Source organism: Panthera tigris, chromosome B3 (assembly GCF_018350195.1).
Source record: "Panthera tigris isolate Pti1 chromosome B3, P.tigris_Pti1_mat1.1, whole genome shotgun sequence".
Taxonomy (NCBI): Eukaryota; Metazoa; Chordata; class Mammalia; order Carnivora; family Felidae; genus Panthera; species Panthera tigris.
Genome location: NC_056665.1, coordinates 61,988,611 through 62,014,089, shown reverse-complemented (window position 1 = coordinate 62,014,089; position 25,479 = coordinate 61,988,611). Strand labels below are relative to the sequence as shown.

The 25,479-nt window shown below is 43.3% G+C and overlaps 1 protein-coding gene and 1 pseudogene across 2 annotated transcripts in view; both read right to left on the bottom strand.

Annotated features, from left to right (window-relative positions):
- Positions 1–482: 482 nt before the first annotated feature.
- The window catches only part of PPP1R14D (protein phosphatase 1 regulatory inhibitor subunit 14D), a 27,628-nt gene continuing 2,631 nt past the window's right edge, over positions 483–25,479 (bottom strand). For both annotated transcript variants that reach the window (XM_042989134.1, XM_007081669.3), the window contains exons 2-6: positions 24,329–24,460; positions 12,496–12,774; positions 1,343–1,426; positions 1,120–1,152; positions 483–917 (exon numbers count right to left, since the gene is read on the bottom strand). In XM_042989134.1, coding sequence (XP_042845068.1) covers positions 852–917; positions 1,120–1,152; positions 1,343–1,426; positions 12,496–12,750 — 438 coding nt within the window. In that variant the 5' untranslated portion in view covers positions 12,751–12,774; positions 24,329–24,460 and the 3' untranslated portion in view covers positions 483–851. The remainder of the gene's footprint in view (positions 918–1,119; positions 1,153–1,342; positions 1,427–12,495; positions 12,775–24,328; positions 24,461–25,479) is intronic.
- On the bottom strand, positions 14,727–15,838 carry LOC102952155 (annotated as a pseudogene).

Sequence of the window (25,479 nt, the reverse complement as noted above, 5' to 3'; positions counted from 1 at the left end):
CTTCCTGTCTTACTCCCAAAGGATGCCACCTCTCCAGGCTCCTGTCCCAACCTGCCTGCCATTCAGACCTAGTGTCTGTTTCCAGCCACACCTTCCTGAGCTGACTCCTGGAGTCTCCACCTGTACCCTTTACACACCTCTACTTAGCTCCTGCCTTTTCTCTTTCTGCTGCTGGCCGGAGCCAGCTCATGTTAGTTCTCAGCCTGATGCCTCCTGAATCCTTTAGGGAGAGAGGAAGGTTAGCTATCCCTGATTTCCACAGACCCAACTAGGTTTTCCCTATTACCTCCTCTATGGGATTCAGAACTAGTCGTTGCCACTTGGGCTCCTGTTGGTGATGCAGGATGCTGTGTGTCCTAGTCTGGTGCCCTCTGCTTGGCCTCTGGGCCTTGCTATATCATGAGCTCTAAAGTAGAACTGTGACCTTCACCTTTGAATTCTCAAGGCCTATCTAGATGGATGGATGGATGGATGGATGGATAGATGGATGGGTGAATGAAGTATATATCTGGTGACTCAGGATGCTAGCCTTCTGGTATATCACTTCACCCTCCCCTCCCCTATCCCTCAGGACAGATATGCTCCACACTCCATTCAGCTGGGGCTCCCAAAGGTTTTATCCACTTGGCTGCCAAGGAAAGTACTGGGCAACAGCCATGAATGGCTTCCAGAAAGCCTAGCTAACAGGAACCAGCTGTGACTACACATACACAAGAGGTATCCAAATGTCCCTTCTCATCTTCCACATTCATTGTCTTTGTCCCAGGGGACCATTTCCCTCTCAGCCCAGGATCCTGAGGTTCAGGGCAGGCCTGGCAGTGCTAAGGCTGCTGAAGGTAGTCTCCCAAGGCTTATTTCTGAGGCCGACTGAGTCTCCGGAGTTTCTTGAGTTGACTGAGCAGCTCAGAGATAAAAGACTGAAAGAGAAACAGGGATGAGATCAAGGAAAGGGGTCATGCCCACCCACAATGCCCTTCTTAATCTCCCCTGACCCCATGTCTCCAGAGCTGGGGAAGGTGAGAAGGACCTAGCGCTAAGCCTTCCTCTCAAATACTCCTCTTCATTAGCTGCCTCCCCTCTAGGTCCCGCTTACCCCCAGAGCAGCAGAGCATCCCTTACCTCTGTGGGGCGGGGGCAGTTTTGGAGAAGAGCCTGGTGGAAAAGAGCAAAGAGTGAGTCCCTGAGCCACAGAACTTTCCCACAAGCCTCCACTCAGCTTCCCAGGAATCCTCTCCTCTGAACTGGTTCTCCCCATGCCACTCAAGGAGGCAAAACCTGAGTTCCTGGGCTCCTCCCTCTCTAAGCTCAGCTTCCATTCCCCAACCCCAGGCCCACATTCTACCTCCAAGTGAGTCTTCTGTTCCTCTGTGGATAGTTCCATGAGAGCTTCCAGGTCAATCTCAGGCTCAGGAGGAGTTGGTTGACCCTGTTTGGGAATCACATGGGGCTCAGAGGGGCCTGGCTAGCTGGTGCTGGAGTGAAAGTTACTGTCGGGCTCACCCATCTCCTACCCTACTTCCATGTTCAGTCTGTCTCCTCACCACACTCCTCAGACTACATGTTCATTCTGCCATTCACCACTTACTGAATACCTACTATCTTCTATCTGAAACAGGGCTAGGGTTCTTTAAAAAGAGTGCCTGTTCGGGACACCTGGGTAGCTCAGTCGGTTGAGCATCCAACTTCGGCTCAGGTCATGATCTCACGGGTCATGAGTTTGAGCCCCACATCGGGCTCTGTGCCGATAGCTCAGAGCCTAGGGCCTGCTTCAGATTCTGTCTCCCCCCATCTCCCCCTGCCCCTACAGTGCTCACGTGCTATCTCTCTCAAATATAAATAAACATTTTTAAAAAATTTTTAAAAATAAAAAGAGTGCCTGTTTAATTTCAAAGGTGTATGCATGTTGTTGGTAAGGATCTAAAGTGGTACAGCTGCTTTGGAAAACAGTTTTGCAGTTCTTTTTTATTTGTTTGTTTGTTTGTTTTGAGAGAAAGAGGCAGGGGCAGAGGGAGAGGAGCTAGAAAATCTTTTTTTTTTAATTAAAAAAATTATTTTTTTAATTTTTGAGAGAGAGACAGAGCATGAGCTGGGAAGGGTCAGAGAGAGAGGGAGACACAGAATCCGAAGCAAGCTCCAGCCTCCAAGCTGTCAGCACAGAGCCCGACATGGGGCTCGAACCCATGGACCGCAAAATCATAACCTGAGCTGAAGTCGGATGCTCAACCAACTGAGCCACCCAGGCACCCCAAGGAGCTAGAAAATCAAGCAGGGTTCACACCCACAACTGTGGGATCATGACCTGAGTTGAAATCAAGAGTCGGATATTTAACCAACTGAGCCACCCAGGCTCCCCAGCAGTTCTTTAAAATGTTAAATATAGAGTTGTCACCTGACCCAGCAATCCTACTCCTAGGTCTACTCCCAAGAGAAATGAAAACATGTCGACACAAAAGTTTGCATGAATGTTCATAGCAGTATTATTCATAATAGCCAAAAGGTAAAATAATACACATCTCCATCAACTGATGAATGGATAAATAAAATATAATGTAGTTATACAATATTGCTCAACAATAAAAGGAACACAGCATTGATTCAGACTACAACATGGATGAACCTTGAAAACATTATGCTAGTGAAAGAAACCAGTTACAAAAGGCCACATATTATGATTCAACTTGTATGAAATGTCCAGAATAGATAAATCCATAGAGACACAAAGTAGATTAGTGGTTGCCTAGGGCTGGGAGTGGTGGTGGTAAGGAATGAGGTGTGACTGCTAATTGGCACAGGGTTTCTTTCTGGGGTGATAAAATGTCCTAAAATTAAGTTGTGGTTGTATAACCCCAAAGATACTTAAAACTACTGGAAGTATACACTGCAAGTGAGTGATTGTATGGTATGTGAATCATATCTTAATAAAGCTGTCTTTAAAAGTTATCACAGTCAGGGGCACCTGGGTGGCTCAGTCGATTGAGTGTGTGACACTTGATTTTAGCTCAGGTCATGGTCTCATGGTTCATGGGTTCGAGCCCTACTTGGCATTCTCTCTCCCTCTCTCTCTCTGCCCCTCCCCTGCTGACACATGCATGTGTGCTCTCTCTCTCTCAAAATAAATAAACTTAAAAAAACAAAAGTTATTATAGTCAGTGAAATAATTTAAACAATACAGAGTTTATAAAATTGAAAATGAAAGAAGCTCAAGGGAATGAGAAGACAAGCTACAGACTGGGAGAAAATATTTGCAAAGGATGTATCTGATAAAGGACTATTGTCCAAAATAGACAAAGAACTCTTGAAACTCAAAAGTAAGAAAGGAACAACCCAACTGAAAAATCAGAAAAGATATGAACAGATACCTCACCAAAGAATATATGCAAATGGCAAATAGGATATGAGATATTCAACATAATATGTGAGTAGGAAATTGCAAATTAAGACAACAGTGAGATACACTACATACCTATCAAATTGGCAAAAAATCCAAAATGCTGACAACACAATGCTGATGAGGATATGGAACAAGGGGAACCTTCATTCATTGCTGGTAAGGATGCTAAATAGTACAGCCACTTGGGAAGACATTTTGGCAGTTTCTTACAAAACTAAACACACTTTTACCATATGATACAGTGATCAAGCTCCTTAGTATTTACCCAAGTGAGCTGGAAACATATCCATATAAAAACCTGCATAAAGATGTTTATAGCAACTTTATTCATAACTGCCAAAATTTGAAAGCAACCAATACATCCTTCAATAGGTAAATGGATAAATCAACAGCACACCCAGCCGATGGAATTATTATTCAGCACTAAAAGAAATGAGCTTCAAGCCATGAAAAGACTAAATGAACTGCAAACACATGGAATAAGTGAAAGAAGCCAATCTGAATTTGGCCAAACATATTGTATGATTTCAACTATACAACATTCTGGGAAATGCAAAACTATGGAGACAGTAAAAAGATCAGTTGGAATAATGGGGAAAGTGGGATATATAGGTGGAACACAGAAGACTTTTAGGACAGAGAAAATACTCTGTATGATACTATAATAGTGGCTACATATCATTACACATTCGTCCAAACCCTTAGAATGTACAATACCAAGAATGAACCCTAATACAAGCTATGGACTTTGGGTCATTATAATGTGTCAATGTAGGCTCATCAACCATAACATTGTACTGCTCTAGTTGGGGAATGATAATGGGGGAGGCTATGCATGCGTGGGGACAGGGGGAACATGAGAACTCTCTGTTCAGTCTTCCTGTGAACCAAAAACTGCTCTAAAAATTAAGTCTAGGGGCACCTGGGTGGTTCAGTCAATTAAGTGTCTTGACTTCAGCTCAGGTCATGATCCCGCAGTTCATGAGTTCTAGCCCTGCATTGGGCTCTGTGCTGACAGCTCAGAGCCTGCAGCCTGCTTCAGATTCTATGTTTCCCTCTCTCCCCCTTCATACTCTGTCTCTCTCTCTCTCAAAAATAAATAAACATATTTATTTTATAAGTCTATTTTAATAAGTCTATTAAAAAAAAAGAGATGTGGGGCGCCTGGGTGGCTCAGTTGGTTAGGTGTCTGAGTTCAGCTAAGGTCATGATCTTACGGCTTGTGAGTTAGAGCACCGTGTCAGGCTCTGTGGTGACAGCTCAGACAGAGCCTGGATCCTACTCTGGATTCAGTTTCTCCATCTCTCTCTGCCCCTTCCCTCCTCATGGTCTGTCTCTGTCCCTCAAAAATAAATAAATATTAAAGAGAGAGAGAGAGAGATGTGAACTCAATGGCCAAGGTTTAATAAACTTGTGATTTTTTACTGCTTTATCAAGGACTTTTTTTTTAATATGAAATTTATTGTCAAATTGGTTTCCATACAACACCCAGTGTTCATCCCAACAGGACTTTCTTAAGTGAAAGTGGCATGGTGATAAAGAACATGACTCCTAGCACAGGTTGGTGCCACTTTTTTTTTAAAGTCTGTTTGTTTGTTTGTTTGTTTGTTTGTTTATTCCTCTACACCCAACATGGGGCTCGAATTCATGACCCCAAGATCAAGAGTTGCATGCTCCACCAACTGAGCCATCCAGGTGCTCGTGGTGCCACTTTCTTGATTCACACTGAGAGTCACCATTGTTTTTGCATTATCAGTACAAATGTCAACATAGTGAAAAAGGCAAATGACATCTCAATATTACTATGAACATAACCAGGAACCCTCTGAAAGGGTCTTGGAAACCCCCAGGGTCACCAGAATACACTTCAACTGCTGCCTCATTAATTTTTTTACTGGGTTCAGTTTTTTCTTACTGATTTAAGAAGCCTTTTTTTTTTTTTTAAACTAGATTAGCCCTCACGTTCATTCTACATATGATGGAAATTTGTGTGTGAGGAAGGGGTTGGGGAAATATATGTGTTTACATATAGCTAAATGTTTATATATAGCTAAATGTAACTAATCGTCTTTTCCAGTTTGGGGGTTTAATTTTTTTTAAATTTTATTTTAGAGAGAATGCAAGCAGGGAAGAGGGGCAGAGGGAGAGAGAGAATCTCAAGCAGGCTCCACACTTAGCACGGAGTCCAAGGTGGAATTCGATCCCATGACCTTGGGATCATGACCTTACCTGAAGTCAAGAGTGGGACACTCAACCAACTGAGCCACCCAGGCACCCCTTCAGTTTGGGTTTTGCCATTTCTTCTCCTTCTCCTTCTTCTAATGCTTAGCAAGTTCTTCTCATATGGATTTGAATAAATATTTGATATTCACCTTTACATTTTCTAGAGGTTTGATAATTTCACCTTTTCCTTTTGATTATTTAATCCTTTTTGACGTTGTTTATTTATTGATTTTTGAGAAAGAGAGAGACAGAGACAGAGAGAGACAGAAAGAGATCAAACGGGGAAGAGGCAGAGAGAGGAGAAGAGAGACAGAATTCCAAGCAGGCTCCATGCTGTTAGTGCAGAGCCTGATCACAAGCTGTGAGATCATGATGTAAGCCAAAAATGAGAGTTGAACACTCAACCGATTGAGCCACCCAGGCGCCCCTGATTATTTAATACTTCAAGATCTATTTACTCAACAAATACATGTTCAGTGACTACTGTTATTAACCTGGCACTATGAACTTAGGAGCTTCAATGAACAAAACAAAAATCTTGTCCTCAAAGAGCCCACATATTAGAGGCAGTCAAGAAGACAAATAGATACATATATAAAAGTACTTAAGCTGTATAATTTGTTTAACATTATTTGGGGGACTTTTTAGATGATGGAAATGTTCCATATCTCGATTGGGGTAGTAGTGGTTACATATGAAAAAGTGCATCCCAATATACACTTCGAATTTTATTCTCTGTCAGTTATACCTCAATAAAGTTGATATATATATTTTTTTTAGGTTAAGAAAAAGGAAAAAGAAGCCTCACCTGCCCTCTCCTTCCTCCAACTGCCAACAGGTAACCACTGTTAACAGTTTTAGTCCTCCCATGCCTTTTTATTTATTTATTTATTTTAAAAAATTTTTTTCAACGTTTTCTTATTTTTGAGACAGGGAGAGACAGAGCATGAACAGGGGAGGGTCAGAGAGAGGGAGACACAGAATCCGAAACAGGCTCCAGGCTCTGAGCTGTCAGCACAGAGCCTGACGCGGGGCTCAAACTCATGGACCGTGAGATCATGACCTGAGCCGAAGTCGGCCGCTTAACCGACTGAGCCACCCAGGTGCCCCTATTATTTATTTTTTTAATGTTTATTTATTTATTTCGAGAGACAGAGAGAGAGAGAGACCATGAATGGGGAAGGGGCAGAGAGAGAGAGAGAGAGAGAGAGAGAGAGAGAGAATCTAAAGTAGGCCTGGTGCTCAGTGCAGAGCCCAATGTGGGGCTCCATCTCACAAACCATGAGATCATGACCTGAGCCGAAATCAAGAGTCGGATGCTCAACTGACTGAGCCACCCAGGTACCACTCCATGCCTTTTAAAAAATAAATAATGCTAGGGTTCTAAGTTAGCTCTTTCACCCTAAGCTCTAGGCTTTCCTTTTTGCTTGCTTGGTTTCTAGCTCATCTGGTTCATCCTTCATTCATTTAATGCATATTTGTTGAGGGCATGCTATGCACCAAGTATTGTGATAAGTGCTGGGGCCATAACAGCAAGACAGACAGATATAACCCTGCCCTTGAAAAGCTTATAGTCTCCTGAAGGATATAGACAAGTGAAATGGCAGTTATAATACAGAGTGATAAGCACTCTGATGAGATACTTTGAGAACACAATGGAAAGGGAACATAACCAAGCCTGGGATTTAAGAAGGCTTCCTGGAGGAAGTGACCTCTAATCTGAGAACTGAAGGCTGAGTGGGAGTTAACCAGATATTTATTCTTAGTAACAGGGACTGAATTTATTCTCCCAAAATAAGTAACCAGAAAACTAGGGGTGCCTGGGTGGCTCAGTTGTTAAGCGTCTGGCTCTTGGTTTCCGCTCAGGTTGTGATCTCATAGTCGTGGGTTCAAGTCCCACAATGGGCTCTGTGCTGACAGCACTGAGCCTACTTGGGATTCTGTCTTCCTCTCTCTGCCCCTCCCCGACTCGTGTTGTCTCTCTGTGTCAAGAATAAACATTTTTTTTTAATTTTTTTTTTTTAACATTTATTTATTTTTGAGACAGAGAGAGACAGAGCATGAACAGGGCAGGGGCAGAGAGAGAGGGAGACACAGAATCCGAAACAGGCTCCAGGCTCTGAGCTGTCAGCACAGAGCCCGATGCGGGGCTCGAACTCACGGACCATGAGATCATGACCTGAGCCGAAGTCGGACGCTTAACCGACCGAGCCACCCAGGTGCCCCAAGAATAAACATTTTTTAAAAGTAACTAGAAAACTAGAATATATATGAACAATGTTTTCAATCATTGGACAAAGGTTGCTCAGGACTACCTAAGAGAGAAGGGAAACAGATGAGACAAACTCTGTAATTGCCCTGTATTTCTTCCTAGAGGCAATTTCCAGACCACAGAGCAGAGAGGGAGGTCCCAAGGAGAGCACAGTGGTCTTGCGAAATTGATAGGACAGAGATCAGAGTTCAGGGTTGAGGTGGCTGGAAGTTGCTAGACAAAGTTCTGGAGAGGAGGGTGTTATGAAAAGAGACCTCTAGAAATCTGCATAAAGGTTCTCTTGAGTCTTTGCTGAACACAAGATGCACATTCATAGGATAAAGCCTCACAAGCCCAGGTACTATGAGGCACCAAAGGCACAGAGATGAACAGTTCCCAGACCTCACACAGGACTGGGAGACTAATCAAGTTCCATCCAGTCAGAGTGGACAGTCATCACTGATCATTTAGGAATTCAGTAGACACCTCAGAAGGGCCATACCTGACTGGGGGTTAAATTATTCTCTAGATTAAAGGATACTCTAGACTCAATGTAGCTTAAAAATAAGCTTCAGAAGGATCAAACTGAGCCACAAGTAACTAAACTGCCTATTAAAACAAGGCCCAATGCTTTAAAGGAAGAAAAAAAAATCCAGTTAGTAACATGAAACTCATAAAATGTCCAGTATCCAGTAAAAAAAATCACTAGTCATACCAGAAGCAGGAAATATGACCTATAACCAGGAGAAATATCAGTTAATAGAAGTAGACACACACACATGACAGAATTAGCAGATGAAGAAACCATGAACATACTAATGAGAAAAATGAAATCTATGAGAAAAAAAACAAACGTGGAGCAGCCAGAGATGAAAAATACACTATTTTAAATGAAAAACTTACTGGATGAATGGAGGAAATGGCATATGTGACGTTGCCAAAGTAAAGATCAGTTGAACTTGAAGATACAGAGACAGAAACTAGCCAAAATGAAACACAGAAAGAAAAAAACCTGGGGGGGGGGGGTAGGAAGAAGACAAAAGAGTCTTGGTGATCTTGGTATGATATCAAGTGGTCTAACACATGTGCATTTGGAATTCCAGAAGGTGGAGAGTGGGGCAGAATAGTAAAGCTGCACTCCAACTATTAGAATTCTACCTCTAAAAAAAGTATTAGTCTGACTCCCAAAAACCTTTTCATATCACTTATGATATTAACTACACGTATTTTGGATATAAGGTATGTATATATTACTGAGAGTCAGATTACCATTGCAGTCCGGAGCTGAGAATATGGGCTGATATCATAATCCAAATATTCTTTCCTTAAAGTATTTTTTGAATTCTCAGAAATGAGTGGATATATCAAACAACCCCTGCTGAGATGAACAAGTGTGGTAAAACTGTGAGTCAATATTGCATGAAGTGGTTTCCTGCCAGATGCTGCCTGATCTCCTTTCTCACTTTCACTCCACGTTCCATCCCCGTACTCCTGATCTCTCTGCCATGGGAACCAGCAATGAAGTAAGTCTCAGGGATGAGCTAACAAGTGTTTGTTTCACATATTTGTTAGCAATACTTTTTTAAAGTTGGAAATCTAATAGATTGTTTCTTAAAATGTCACCAAATCAGAAGGGCTGCCTGCATCAAAATGCCAGCTGCCACCAGGAAAAGATAGTGTCATAGAAGCTATAGGGAAGGAATGTTTCTCTTTGGAGGGGGCGTGGGGAAGAACGTTTCAAAACTCTAGAGTGGTCAACAGTATCCCCTGCTGATGTGTACATTAGATTTGGCCCCAAGGCAGTGATTGGTGACCTTGGCAAGAGCTCCCAATAGAATGGTGGGAACAGAAGCCAGGTTTCAGTGGTTTGAATAGTGAAAGGAAGGGGAAAGGTAAGTAAAGGATGTGAGTGTGGGGGCACATGGGTGGCTCAGTCAGTTAGGCATCTGACTCTTGATCTCGGCTCAGGTCATGATCTCACAGTTTCTGAGTCCAAGCCCCAAGTCTGGCTCTGTGCTGACAGCACGAAGCCCACTTGGGATTCTCTCTCTCTCCCTCTCTGCCCCTTCTCTGGCTTGTGTGCTCACTTTCTCTCCCTCTCTCTCAAAATAAATAAATAAACATTTTAAAGAAAGGATGTGAGTGTGGACAAACTTTTAAGAAGTCTTGTCGTAAAAGAGACATGGAATCATGGGTGGGATCGGGGGCGGGGCATATTGTTGGGCAAGTCTCCTTAAATTTTTTTAATGTTTATTTATTTTTCAGAGAAAGCGGGGGGGGGGGGGGGGGGAGGAGCAGAGAAAGAGGACGACACAGAATTTGAAGCAGGCTCTAGGCCCCTAGATGTCAGCACAGAGCCCAACATGGGGCTTGAACCCACAAACTGCAAGATCATGACCTCAGCCAAAGTCCGTAACCAACTGAGCCACCCAGGTGCCCCAAGAGTCTCCTTAAAATAGAACAAACTCATGAGTGTTTACATCCTTCCTTAGAAGCCAAATCCACACTCCACCTCTGGACAATAGGAGCTCTAGGGCCCCAAGTCTGTTTTGTTGAACCCAGACTTGGTTCCTCTGACAACAGAGCTGGTGCATACCCAGTGAGATGAGACGGGGCCCTCCAACAAGGTAAGGCTGGAACCCATTAAACCAAACTAAACAAGTAGTGATGCATCCCTGGAATAATTCCCAGCAGTTCTATCCAAGGTGGGCATGTCGAGGAGAGCCTGGTGGGTGGAGACAGACTCTATATGGGTAGAAGTGGGGCTAGGTAAGCCTGAACACTGTTGCCTCCATCTCTGCCTAAGATGACCAGCCACCTGGGGCTTCCCCAGGCACTTGGATGCTTCCTGCTGAAAAGTGCTGGGATTGTGAGAGGAACTGCCACCTGGCACCTTTGGACAATTGTCATGGCAACTGCAGGCCAGGTATTTTATTTCGGTCATTGCCTGGGAGTGGTCCTCCCACGTATCCTGCTTTCAAATGTGATGAGCTCATTATTGTACAGCTTTCCCCCTGCACCGATCTTGCAAAAGCAGGTTCTTTGTCTAGTGTCTTTCTCCAGTACCTGGAAAAATTTGCTCTGAGGTGTCTGAAATATGAGACTTTTTGTGCAAGTGTACAACAATCTGAAAGTGAAACTGTTCCAGAGCGGGAGGGTGCCAGCAGGATAGAAGGGCAGTAGAGCTGTTCTCCAAGGGCAGAGCAGACGCAGGCCAAGAACGTGTGCCTCTCCTGCTCACAGTTCCAGGGCATCTGCCTACACTGAACAAGTGAGCCCAGAATGCCGCAGGGGACATGGTCGACACCTGGGCCAAACTGATACATGACCCAGTGAGCTTCACAAGACAGCCTGGGCCACATGCATCATTCTCCTCCACCCCCAATCACAGGGCCACTGACACAGCCCTTACCCGGAAGAATAACAAGCCCCTTGCTGCCCCAGAAACAAAAGATAGGAGCTGAGTCAAGAAGCAGAAGAAGAAAGGACCATGGTATGTGGACAAGACTCCTGGTCTCTGGCTTGGTGCAGTGGTTCTCAGCCAGCCACATGCTAGAATTAACTGTGGGGCTTATTAAAAGACCAGTGCCTGGACCCCACCCTAGTAGATTTAAAGTCAGTTGAGGCACAGTCAAGTCATCTGGTTTTTTCTGAAGTACTTCAGGGCTGGAGAACCACTAAGCTGCCCGAGTAAGCGCCCAGGCTCTGCAGGCAGAGCTCCAGCTGCAGCTCCTGGTCTCCTGGTTTCCTAGTTGTATGACCTTGGACTTGTTACTCAACATCTTTAGGCTTCCATTTCCTTCAAGGTAAAAACATAGCTACCGAAGGGCGTTGTGCGGAGGGCCGAATGGGGTAACGCATGCCAAGTGCTGGGTGCAGTGCCTAACACAGAGTTAAGTGTACAGAATGCTACCCTTGTTGCTTAAGCAGCAGTTGTGACTACTCTAGGATCCCGATTTTTAGTTATCTCAGGAGGAAGGTGCCACTTCTCATGACAAGGGGCAGAAAGCCATCCTTTTCACAGGGTGGAGTTGAGGGGAGTCCATCAGAGCCAGGGCCAAGGACTTATTCTAGTCCATTGCTGTTTGTTCTGAGAGGATGGAAATGTTCTATATGTGTGCTGACAGTGTGGTAACAATGAGCCACGTGGGGCTACTGGGCACTTGAAACGTGGCTAGTGTGACTGAGAAAATGAACCTTTAATTTTATTTAATTTTTATTAATTGAAAGGCAAATAGCTACACATAGCTATAGTCCTGGACAATGTAGCCCTTGACACGTATGTGTGTTCAGGATGAGAGTAAGTCAAGACATGAAGTAAATAAAAATCGCTCTTGTATCTCATTTGAGCTTCACAAAAGTCCTACAAAGGAGCTATGACAGGCGTTGATAGGCTCATCTTGTGGATTAGGAAACTAAGTCTCAGGGATGTGAAAAGACCTGGCCCAGATTTTGAAGAGAGTTAGAGGTAGAGCCCAGACCAGAGGCAGGCAGGTTTCTGGACTGCAAATCCACGTTCACTTGTTGCGAGCAGCTTTTTCTCACATTGGCCCTCCGGCTCCTCCTGAGGTCTCCCAGCAGGCTCTCTCCCAGGCCCCTGGTGGCCTCCCACCCTGCTGGTAGCACTCACCTGGAAGAGCTCCTGAATCTGCGCGTCCACCCACAGCTCCATCTCCAGCCAGCGCTGGAGCTGCCCCCGGTCATACTTCACCGTCAGCCGGCTGGGTCTCCGGGACCTGGGTACTTTGGAGATGTCGGGGTGGGACTTTGACTCTGAGTCCGTGGATGACGTCCTCCTCCTCCCAGAAGTCCACTGGACCTTCTTACTTGGGTTCTCCCCATCGGCGTTGGGAGATGTGCAGGAAGTAGGGCTTGAAGACAGCATGGAAGGATTGGCGTGAGCAACAACCTGGGGAAAACGGCCAGTCAGAGCAAGGGTGTCAGGGAAGTGAGGAGACGGGGAACAGAGGGAGAGGCCAGCAAGGAAGAAAGGAAGGAAGAGGAGGGAGGGCCAAGTCTCCGGGAGGGGCGGAGGGTCAAAGATCAACAGGACTTTCTCTGGTGCTGGGAATGCCAATCTTCTGGCTCTTAGCTGCCAGTGAGTGGCACTCCCGAGCTGTGCCCCAGCCCTCCTCTTGTGCAGCTGCCGTAGCCCAAAGTGATATAAATTTCAGATAAGCAAAGGTCAAGAGGGTGCCAATCTTCGGGAGGAAGAAGGGATCCTTGGGTCCTGAGGGGTGCAGGGCTCTGATTCAGTGCTCTATGGCCAGTTCTGGAACAGGACCCGAATCACACTCACCAGAGAGCACTCAGCATCTCATCTTCCTGGGACTAGATCCACCTGGGCCCTGAGGAGCTGGAGTCAGATGGATCCTGCAGGAGCAGGGTCCCAGGCAGGTAGGAGGTCCAGCTCAGAGTGTGGCACTGGTAGGGGCAGAGTCTCACCGCAGATAGTTACGAGGGATGGTTATTTCGGCCCTCTTAGGGTCAGTACCCTCTTGTGTCTGGGTGTGTCTGAATGCGAGCTGCATTATGAAATATGTGAGGGAAGAGGTGCTCCTCTATCAGCGTGGCCCTGTGCTTGCAAAGGTAAATTTGTCAAGCTTCTCTCCCATGCCCGTTCCCGAGAAGCAACTGCTTAGGAAGCCATATTTTCATCACATGACCCTCCCCTGACTCAAGTCCTTCCTGACACAGAGGAAACCCAAAGACCTACCTCCTACCCAGGTGTCAAGACTAACAGTTTTAAACACACAGTACCTGCATTCTAAAGGAAGGGTATGTTTGTTTGTTTAGTCTTTTGCAACAAAATATTCTAAACTTTTTAGAAAAGTTACAGAAGAACACTGTAATTTTTTTAAAAGATGAACAGCTCAGAAGGACAAACAAATGAAAAATGAAAGTTTCTCTCCTCTCCCCAGCTCTACTCCCCAGAAGCAACCCCATCAACAGCTTCTGTTTTTAATTCTCCTGTAATCACCATTATCCCTTTGTGTAATGTCATATATTTGTCCATTTTAGATAGCATCTCTTGTCTCCTCAATATGAATGATGGGAGATTCATCATCCCCTTTTTACTTTCCACATTCCAATTTTTGTTATATGTATATTTTTCTTTCTTTTTAATTTTGAGATTTTTTTCCATTTGAAGGTAAATCTTAATGCTATTAAATTTACAAATATGCTAATTTAAATGCCCAAGTATTTATCTAAAACACACATTGCAAACATACAAATATCTATTCTCTCCACATGTCAGAGTCCATTCATTTCATGGTTTGGAAATGCGGAGAATAGATTCCCCTTAAACTGCAAGTCAGCAGGTGTTTCTTCACAGTTAACGTTAGCAAAATTCATTCAAAATAGTAATTAACAATGACCTTCTTCTTTACTTATTAACTCGCAACTAAACACCTTCAAAACTGTATTTTGTTAAAATTTCTGTACTAAAACGTAGAAAAACTGAACTACACAAACATTGAAAAGTTAAAAATTCCTTAATTTTTATTCCTGGGATTACTACCCAATTTACAGGGCAATATACCTCAGGTAACAAAAAGAAAAAGAAAAAGCTACAACAGATAGAAGACCTCAGGAATGTACATGTAATTGACACTACATTGCATTCATCAATAGCTGCACTTTTTGCCAACTGTGGCTATGACAGTCCTGAACAAGAAGGGGTTCCTGTTTAAGCTGCAGGAACTTTTCTGACTATGCAGCATCGTTCCTTCTGTGGCAAATTTTTACAGTTCCTCTAATGCACTTGGGACGACTGTCTCAAAGTAACCTGTCAGCTTTCCTGACAACACCTTGCTCGCTCTCCTGCTAAGAACTGTAGCCCTTTTCTTCTGAAAATTTTTAGAACCTTCTGCTACCATATCTACCACTTCCACCACCAGATCCATAACCACCACCATAGGGACTGCCCGAGCTTCTTCCACCAAAACTGCCCCCTTTCATGGGTCCTCAGCTTGGTTGCTGTTGTCCACTATAATTTCCCAAATCATTATAGTTCCCACGACCACCATAGTTACCACCTCCAAAATTTCCTCCTTCATCGTAACCATCATATCCTCCACCATCACCACCATACCCACCGCCTTGGTTTCCATATCCTGGCCCACCACCACCATAGCCTCCTCTGCTACTTTAACCAGGACCACCACCACAGTTGCCACCATCACCTCCAAATCCATTATATCCACCATCACCTCCTCCATATCTACCTCTGCTGCCACCACCTCCACCGTAGCCTCCTCTTCCACCAAAGTTTCCTCCACGACCCATAAAGTTGCCAGATCCACCTCCACGAGCTCTTTGTGATCCAGCAGACTGCATTTCTTGTTTGGAAAGGGCCTTTTCCACTTCACAATTACGCCCATTAATAGTGATGGTATTTCTGAACAATTTTATCAACTGTATCATGATCATCAAAAGTTACAAAAGCAAATCCTTTCTTTTTTCCACTCTGCCTGTCCTCCATAACTTCTATGGTTTCCATCTTGCCATACTTTTCAAAGCAGTCTCTCCAATTGTATTCTTCTGTATCTTCTTTAATACCACCAACGAAATTTTTCTTCATAGTTAGATGGGCACCAGGCTTTGCAGAATCCTCTCCAGAAACAGCTCTCTTTGGTTCCACTACATGTCCATCACCCTTGTGTGGTCGAGCACACATGGCTGCATCCACCTCTTCCATGCAAGAGTAAGTCACAAAACCAAAACCCCTGGAACGTTTTGTTTGGGGGTCTCTCATCACCACACAATCTGTAAGTGTGTCCCATTTTTCAAAACGTTCTCATAAACTATCATTTGTAGTTTCAAAGCTCAAACCACCAATAAACAGTTTTCTCAACTCCTCTTGTTCCTTTAGATCATGGCCCTCCTCCTGGCAGTGGCAGCGACAGCTGGAGTCGGGCTGAGGGCAACCGGGTGGCAGTTTTACCTCCATCCTGAGACCAGACTCGTCTCTTCCAACTCGAGTTCAACACAGGATCTTGTTTATATATTTCTTTGTAGGTCTCACAGTAGTTGCCTTTACAATGTTGAGTTTCTGTTTCCAGTGTATCGATTTCAACCACCATACACTGCGTAAAGAGAGCTATAGATAAAGGCCAATAGATGAGTCTTTAATGATGAAAAACTTTGGGGCTCTAAGATGACAGAGTGGGGGAGGTATTTGAGGGCTGGAGCCCAGGAAAATAGCCTGAAAAAGCCCAGACTTTAGAGGAAGACTGCCAGATGTGAGTTCAAACTTAGTTTTTTGCCCTGCATTGGTTTTATAACCCTCACATTTCACAACCTCTTTGAGTCTATTTTCTCATCTGCAACATGGGGCTTTGCGGGAGGAATAAATGAGTTGATAGATGTAAACATGATGTCCAGAACAAGAGTCCCTTCTTAGTAAACATCCATTCCCTTCCTTTGCCTTGTCACTCTCCCTGCCTTCCTGGTGAGGCTCCAGGCTTCACGTCTGCCAAAGGGTGGCCCAGGGATTTCTTCACAGTGGCTTCCCTCCTGAGCCTCTTTGGAAGAGGGTGGAAATGAGTGGTAGGGAGGCCTCTAATATGCAGCCTGCAGACTCAACTGTTACTTTGATGACTTGTTACACATAACAATGGCAAGCATTATTATGATAGTTCCTCCATCCTCTCTTCTTGAAGAGTTTGGGAGCCCTTTCAGGAAAAGGAACCAGATCAGAAGACTCAATGAGTTTTGTTCATTAACCTAGTCACTTAATAAGAAAGATTTTATGAGCTCATCTAGCAGGCCAAGTGTTATGCTCAGTACTGGAGATTGGTGATCCAAAGAAACACAGTCCCTGCCTTCATGGAACTTAACAGTTTAGAGTAAAAATAAACAAATATTCATCAACTAATCAAACAAATGTAAAGTTGCAACTGTATTTAGTTATCTGGAAAAGAAGGTAAAAGGTGCTATATTGAGGGTGTGACCTAGCAAGTGGTAACAGTTTGAACTGAGTTCTTAAGGATGAATAGGAGTTAACTAGGCACAGGGACCAGCAGGAATGGATCTGGCAGAAGGTAGGGCAAATGCAAAGGTTCTGTGGCAGGAGGGAGATGTTGAGTACAAGGACTAGAAGGCCAATGGGGCTAGAACAGAGAGAGGAGGGAGGAAATCGTGAGTCATGAGGCAGAGTGGGTAGAGGTATCTACACAGGGCTCTGTAATCCACATTAAGGAATTTTGTCTCTATCCTAAGAGTACTGGAAGTCACAACAAAATCTTATGTAATAGTGGTGGGGTAGGCTGACATGTTCAAATTTAAATTTCCAAAAGACAGAGAATCAGAGAGTGCAAAAAGCCTGAAGGAGATCAGTTAGGCCACTGCTGTAGGGCTTAACTGGAGGAGGTAGTGTTGTTGGTAGTGAAAAGGGTATAAAGGGACAGACTGGAAAGCTATTTAGGGGATCCTAGTTAATAGAACTTGGTGATGGATTGGGGACACAAAATATGCAAACTTCATAGACACCTACACTGCGACACAGACAGGTTCATGCATGGAGCCTCTGTGAGCCTATTTCCTCATCTGTAAACTGGAGGTTGTGGAGATTTTGCAAGAGCATGCGGCATGGCTCCTGTGAGGCTCAATGGCATACAAATGAGTTATGCCCATTATTTATGTGTAAGGCTCCTTACTGACATTCTTCCGTTTTTGCATTCACACACAGCTCACTGCCCTACGAGCATCACCATTCATCAGTTTGCCTGAGATAAGGGAATCATGCCCCAAGATAACATGGAAAGAAAAAACCACAAGGACAGCAGGGCCACATCAGGGTGGGTAAACAAAGAGGGTGCTGCCCTGGGCAGAGGTGAGGGTGTCTGCCTTTCTCCCCTGGCCTGCCCTAAATCCAGTGGGGGGTATAAAATGGGCAACAGGAAGATATCATCAGAACTATGCTCTTCTTGGGGCTCCTGAGTGGCTCAGTCAGTTAAGCAGCTGACTTGGTTTTGGCTCAGGTCACGATTTCATGGTTCCTAGGATTGAGCCCTATGTTGGGCTATGTGTTGAGAGAACGGAGAGTGCTTGGGATTCTGTCTCTCCCCCTCTCTCTGCCTGTCCCCCACACTCACTCTCTGCCTCCTCAAAATAAATAAACTTAAAAAACAAAAAGAACTAGGCTGTTTTTAAATGTCTCTTCTCTTCCTCCTCTTATTAAACATTTTTATTTATAGGGGGACCTGGCTGCTTAGTCAGTATAACACATGACTCTTGATCTCAGGGTCATGAATTCGAGTCCCATGCTGGGTGTAGAGATTACTTAACTAGAAAAAAAAATTATTATGGAAGAAAAGCATGTTCATTTTAGAAACGTTTCTAAATTCTCTTTTCTTTTCTTTTTTTTTTTAGATTTTATTTTTAAATAACCCCTACACCTAACATTGGGCTCGAACTCACAACACTGAGATTGAGAGTCGCATGGTCCTCTGACTGAGCCAGCCAAGTGCCCCAACATTTCCAAATTTTCTAAAACATTAAAAATTCCTCACAATCCCACCATATAAAACCATGACTGCTAACTTCTGGCAAACTTTGAAAGTTTGACATTCTGGCAAACTTCTTCTAGTCTTTTTTCTGTGCATATGTAACATAGTTAAGAAAATACTAATATGGCACAAAAACAGACACATAGACCAATGGAATAGAATAGAAACCCCAGAACTAGACCCACAAACGTATGGCCAACTCATTTTTGACAAAGCGGGAAAGAACATCCAATGGAAAAAAGACAGTCTCTTTAACAAATGGTGCTGGGAGAACTGGACAGCAACATGCAGAAGGTTGAAACTAGACCACTTTCTCACACCATTCACAAAAATAAACTCAAAATGGATAAAGGACCTGAATGTGAGACAGGAAACCATCAAAACCTTAGAGGAGAAAGCAGGAAAAGACCTCTCTGACCTCAGCCGTAGCAATCTCTTACTCGACACATCCCCAAAGGCAAGGGAATTAAAAGCAAAAGTGAATTACTGGGACCTTATGAAGATAAAAAGCTTCTGCACAGCAAAGGAAACAACCAATAAAACTAAAAGGCAACCAACGGAATGGGAAAAGATATTTGCAAATGACATATCGGACAAAGGGCTAGTATCCAAAATCTATAAAGAGCTCACCAAACTCCACACCCGAAAAACAAATAACCCAGTGAAGAAATGGGCAGAAAACATGAATAGACACTTCTCTAAAGAAGACATCCGGATGGCCAACAGGCACATGAAAAGATGTTCAACGTCGCTCCTTATCAGGGAAATACAAATCAAAACCACACTAGATATCACCTCACGCCAGTCAGAGTGGCCAAAATGAACAAATCAGGAGACTATAGATGCTGGAGAGGATGTGGAGAAACGGGAACCCTCTTGCACTGTTGGTGGGAATGCAAATTGGTGCAGCCGCTCTGGAAAGCAGTGTGGAGGTTCCTCAGAAAATTAAAAATAGACCTACCCTCTGACCCAGCAATAGCACTGCTAGGAATTTATCCAAGGGATACAGGAGTACTGATGCATAGGGGCACTTGTACCCCAATGTTTATAGCAGCACTCTCAACAATAGCCAAATTATGGAAAGAGCCTAAATGTCCATCAACTGATGAATGGATAAAGAAATTGTGGTTTATATACACAATGGAATACTACATGGCAATGAGAAAGAACGAAATATGGCCCTTTGTAGCAACGTGGATGGAACTGGAGAGTGTGATGCTAAGTGAAATAAGCCATACAGAGAAAGACAGATACCATATGGTTTCACTCTTATGTGGATCCTGAGAAACTTAACAGAAACCCATGGAGGAGGGGAAGGAAAAAAAAAAAAAAAGAGGTTAGAGTGGGAGAGAGCCAAAGCATAAGAGACTGTTAAAAACTGAGAACAAACTGAGGGTTGATGGGGGGTGGGAGGGAGGGGAGGGTGGGTGATGGGTATTGAGGAGGGCACCTTTTGGGATGAGCACTGGGTGTTGTATGGAAACCAATTTGACAATAAATTTCATATATTAAAAAAAATAAATAAATAAATAAATAAATAAATAAATAAATAAAAGAAAATACTAATATACAATATATAATTATTTGGGAAACTTTAAAAACTATTATTATTATTCAAGAAATATGTTTAAAGATGACATGTTCATTGTAGAAAATTTTTAAATATAGATAAAGAAGAAAAGTATAAATGATCTGTTTGGTATGTTTATTTTTCCTTTTTCATAGAGCTTTGCTTGTTTTGGATTTCCATGAAATTAGATCATTTTGTAACATATGCAAGCCATTTTATAATTTTATATCTTTTGAATACTTTTATTAAGTAGTTTTGTACATATCTTTTTTTAATCTGCAGAGTTTTTCAAAATTTGGGCCATAAAAAAAATTGTAGACGATGACTCAAAGTAAGAAATTCATTTAATATCATAATGCATACATATATAAACATGAAATGAAAATTTTCTTTTTATTATTATTATTTTTTAAATTTACATCCAAGTTAGTTAACATATAGTGTAATAATGATTTCAGGAATAGAATTTAGTGATTCATCACTTACAAATAACACTCAATGCTCATTCCCAGAAGTGTCCTCCTTAATGCTACTTGCCTATTTAGCCCACCCCCCCACTCACAACCCCTCCAGCAATCCTCTGTTCGTTCTCTGTATTTATTTATTTATTTTTAAATGTTTATTTATTTTTGAGACAGAGAGAGACAGAGCATGAACGGGGGAGGGGCAGAGAGAGAGGGAGACACAGAATCGGAAGCAGGCTCCAGGCTCTGAGCCATCAGCCCAGAGCCCGACGCAGGGCTCGAACTCACGGACCGCGAGATCGTGACCTGAGCTGAAGTCAGACGCTTAACCGACTGAGCCACCCAGGCGCCCCTGGTTCTCTGTATTTAAGAGTCTCTTATGGTTTGTCCCCCTCCCTGTTTTTATATTATTGCTTCCCTTCCCTTTATGTTCATCTGTTTTGTATCTTAAGTTCCACATGAGTGAAGTCATATGATATTTGTCTTTCTCTGATTTATTTCACTTAGCGTAATACCCACTAGTTCCATCCACATAGCTGTAAATGGCAAAATTTCATTCTTTTTGATTGCCGAGTAATACTCCCTTGTATATATATGCCACATCTTCTTTATCCATTCATTCATCAATGGACATTTGGGCTCTTCCCATACTTTGGCTACCACTGATTGTGCTGCTATAAACATTGGGGTGCATGTGCCCCATAAAAACAGCATTCCTGTATCCTTTGGATAAGTACCTAGTAGTGCAATTGCTGGGTCATAGGGTAGTTTTATTTTAAATTTTTGAGGAACTGCCATACTGTTTTCCAGAGTGGCTGCACCAGTTTGCATTCCCACCAACGATGCAAAAGAGATCCTCTTTCTCCCCATCCTCGCCAACATCTGTTGTTGCCTGAGTTGTTAATGTTAGCCATTCTGACAGGCGTAAGGTGGTATCTCCTTGTGGTTTTGATTTGTATTTCCCTGATGGTGAGTGATGTTGAGCATTTTTTCATGTGTCTGTTAGCCATCTGGATGTCTTCTTTGGAGAAGTGTCTATTCATGTCTTCTGCCCATTTCTTCACTGGACGATTTGTTTTTAGGGTGTTGAGTTTGATAAGTTCTCGATAGATTTTGGATACTAACCCTTTATCTGATATTTCATGTGCAAATATCTTCTCCCATTCTGTAGGTTGTCTTTTAGTTTTGTTGATTGTTTCCTTCACTGTGAAGATTTTTATGTTGATTAGGTCCCAATAGTTCATTTTTGCTTTTGTTTCCCTTCCCTCTGGAGACATGTCAAGTAAGAAGTTGCTGCAGCTGAGGTCAGGGAGGTTGTTGCCTGTTTTCTCCTCCAGGATTTTTGATGGCTTCCTGTCTTCGGTTTAGGTCTTTTGTCCATTTTGAGTTTATTTTTGTGTATGTTGTAAGAAAGTGGTCCAGGTTCATTCTTCTGCAGGTCACTGTCCAGTTTTCCCAACACCATTTGCTGAAGAGACTGTCTTTTTTCCATTGGATATTCTTTCCTGCTTTGTCAAAGATTAGTTGGCCATACATTTGTGGGTCCATTTCTGGGTTTTCTATTCTGTTCTATTGAACTATGTGTCTGTTTTTGTGCCAGTACAATACTGTCTTGATGATTACAGCTTTGTAATAGAGCTTGAAGTTCGGAATTATGATGCCTCCAGCTTTGGTTTTCTTTTTCAGGATTGCTTTGCTATTCACGGTCTTTTCCAGTTCCATGCAAATTTTAGGATTCTTTGTTCTAGCTCTGTGAAGAATTCTGGTGTTATTTTGATAGGGATTGCTGAAATGAAAATTTTCTTATGAAGAAAAACTTACCTTTATTTTGATATTTTTAACTCTATTTCATTTTATTTTTTCAAATGCTAACAGCAAGTCAGTTTGTTTTCAAGACTCACTATGGGGCGCCTGGGTGGCTCAGTCAGTTGAGTGTCCGACTTTGGCTCAGGTCATGATCTCACAGTCTGTAAGTTCAAGCCCCGCATCGGGCTCTATGCTGACGGCTCAGAGCCTGGAGCCTGCTTCGGATTCTGTGTCTCCCTCTCTCTCTGCCCCTCCCCCGCTCATGCTCTGTCTCTCTCTGTCTCAAAAATAAATAAAAACATTAAAAAAAAAAAAAAGACTCACTAATGGATTCCAACCTCTTCTATTAGCAACAATTCCATGATACAGTTACTCAATCCCCTATCATTAGATATATGGATTGCTACCAGTTTTTTGCCATTATAAATAGTACTGTTCTGAACATCCCTGTAACTATTCCTTTGTTAGCATTCCATGATTTTTATTTTCCCTTAAGAGAAATTTCTAGAGGTGGGGCTACAAGGGTGTGTAAAATTTTAGGGGAGTTTGACATTTATGGTCATATTAGCTCTCTAAAAAGTTGTACCAAAGAAACTGTTTATAGTTTGATATCCTATTTTTTTCTGTTAACAAATACGTTAGTCATATAAAGCTGCATAACAAATTATCCCAAAATTTTACAGCTTAAAACATTAAGTATTTATTTATTTTATTTTATTTTTTAAATTTTTTAATGTTTTTTTATTTATTTTTGAGACAGAGACAGAGCATGAACGGGGGAGGGTCAGAGAGAGAGGGAGACACAGAATCTGAAACAGGCTCCAGGCTCTGAGCTGTCAGCACAGAGCCCGACACGGGGCTCGAACTCACGGACCGTGAGATCATGACCTGAGCTGAAGTCGGACGCTCAACCGACTGAGCCACCCAGGCACCCCAAAACATTAAGTTTTATTATATCACTGTTTCAGCAGGCGGCTTGGCTGGCTCCTCTGGGTAAGGGATTCTCAGAAGGCTGCAAGTCAGGTGCTGGCAAGGGCTGTTGCTCAGAGACATTAATCCCTTGCCACAAGGACCTCTCTAGAGGACTCCTCGCCACATGGCAGCTACCTTCCGCTAGAGCCAGGGCATGAGAGGAAGGTGGTAGGCAAGCAAGGTAGAAGTCACAGTCTTTTTGTACCCTAATCTAGGAAGTGACATGCCATGACTTTTGCTGTTTTCTATTCATCAGAAGTCAGTTACTAGGCCCAGCCACCCTCAAGGGGAAAACATGACACAGGGCATGAAAATCAGAAGGGCTAGACAACTGGTGGCAATTTAGAAGTCACCTACCACACTGGAATACCGTGTGGGCATTTTTGCATTAGTATAATTCTTTTTAAATGCCCCTTTAAGAGGCGCCTGGGTGCCTCAGTCGGTTAAGCATCTAACTCCGGCTCAGGTCATGATCTCACGGTTCGTGAGTTCAAGCCCCGCATCAGGCTCTGTGCTGACAGCTCAGAGCCTGGAGCCTGCTTTGGATTCTGTGTCTACCTCTCTCTCTGCACACCCACCCCACCAGCTTGTGCTCTGTCTCTATCTCTCAGAAATGAATAAACATTAAAAAAAATTAAAATGCCTCTTTAAGGCTGTAGTAATATCCAAGAAGATCTGTCTCCCTTAAATAAAGATTGAACCAATCACAGTGGCCTCACCCTGAAAAGTATTGCATTACTTTCCCCAAAATTCCTTACCAAAAATTATTGGTTCTACATTATCAAGAGAATTCATGGGCTTTGACTTAGATAATTAAAATGGAAATTTATTTCTAAAATTTATTGTTTATTCGTTCCTGGGTTTTGTCACCACAAAATAAATAAAATAAAATAAAATGTATTGTTTATGATCATTAAATAATTAAAACTAAAATTTAATCTGTAAATATATTATCCTTCCATTTCAGTTATTATTGCCACATAACAAACCACCCCAAAATACAAAGACGTAAAACAAACACAGCCATTTATTTACTCCCAGTTCTGCATCTTGGGCAGGGCTTGGCAGGCACAGCCAGTCTCTGAGGGGAGCTGGACTGAGGCTAAGGATAGAAGATGGCTTCACACAGCTACTCACCTGGGGTGGCTTCAAGATAGCTGTACTTCTCTCTCTCTTCCTTCATTGTCTCACATCCTCCAGGGGCTTGCTCTCTTCAGGTGGTCTCTCGCTCCTGCAGGGGAGTCAAGCTTCTTTGTGTCACAACTGGTTCTAAGAGGGAAAAATGCAAGCCATGTGGCTACAGCCCGGAAGTCACAGGGTACCACTTCTGCATGTCCTGTTGGTCAAAGCAAGTTACAGATTCAAAGGGAAGGGAACACAGATGCCACCTCTTGGTGGGAGGAGCAGTGTGCATATACGGGAAGGTGAAGTAGGGTCTACCACCTTTGCTGGCCATCATTGTAGACGACCCACCACACCTACTGATTAGAAACCACCAGATCACCATCTGAGACAAGGTAGTCAGCGTTCCTTTTCTAGCAGTGGTGTTAAGGACTGAATATTCTCACCAAAGCACCCAATCCTAAGAGTAATGGTTGGTACCGGTGATATGGCACATAAGAATGAAGTCAGTAGCATAAACCCAGGCCTACTCTTCTCCAAGCTCACAGAGGGAGGGTGAGCCACATGGTCTAACAAAAGAGCTAACTTACCCAGACAGCTCCTCTTGGGCCTGCAATAAACAATTAGAAAACCATATCATCTGGAAATGCTTTGCAGGAAGGCATGGCAGAATCATGGAAAGGGCATAAGGTTGGCAGTCAGGAGACCTTAAGTCTGCATGTGGCCCTCTGCTACACATTAGCTCTGTGTCTCTGAACAAATCAAGGACAAGTCTCTGAGCTCAGTTTCCTATATGTAAGAGGAACACCTTTAGCTAAGCCCCTCAGCAGGTTTAACACTCTTTGCTTCTCTACAAAGCGTACTTTATGAATCCATCCAGGGGACAGCTGGCTCTGTGTACACTGCCAGAGAGGCTATGGGGAGGGGGGGTGGCGGTCACTAAGGGTCTAAACGGGTAAAGGGCAGATGAAGGCAAGGCTGGAGGAGGCAACCTCACGCAGCGTGCAAGGTGGCCTGGAGTTCATCTGGAAGCTGGCACAGAGCTCAGAGCAAGGACAGCAATGGCAGTAGACAGAAGGGATAGGTGTGACCCAATACCAGGGAAGACTGTCAGTACCCAGGAGCCAGCTAGATGTTTGCAGGGAAAGCCCAAGGAAAGGCAGAGG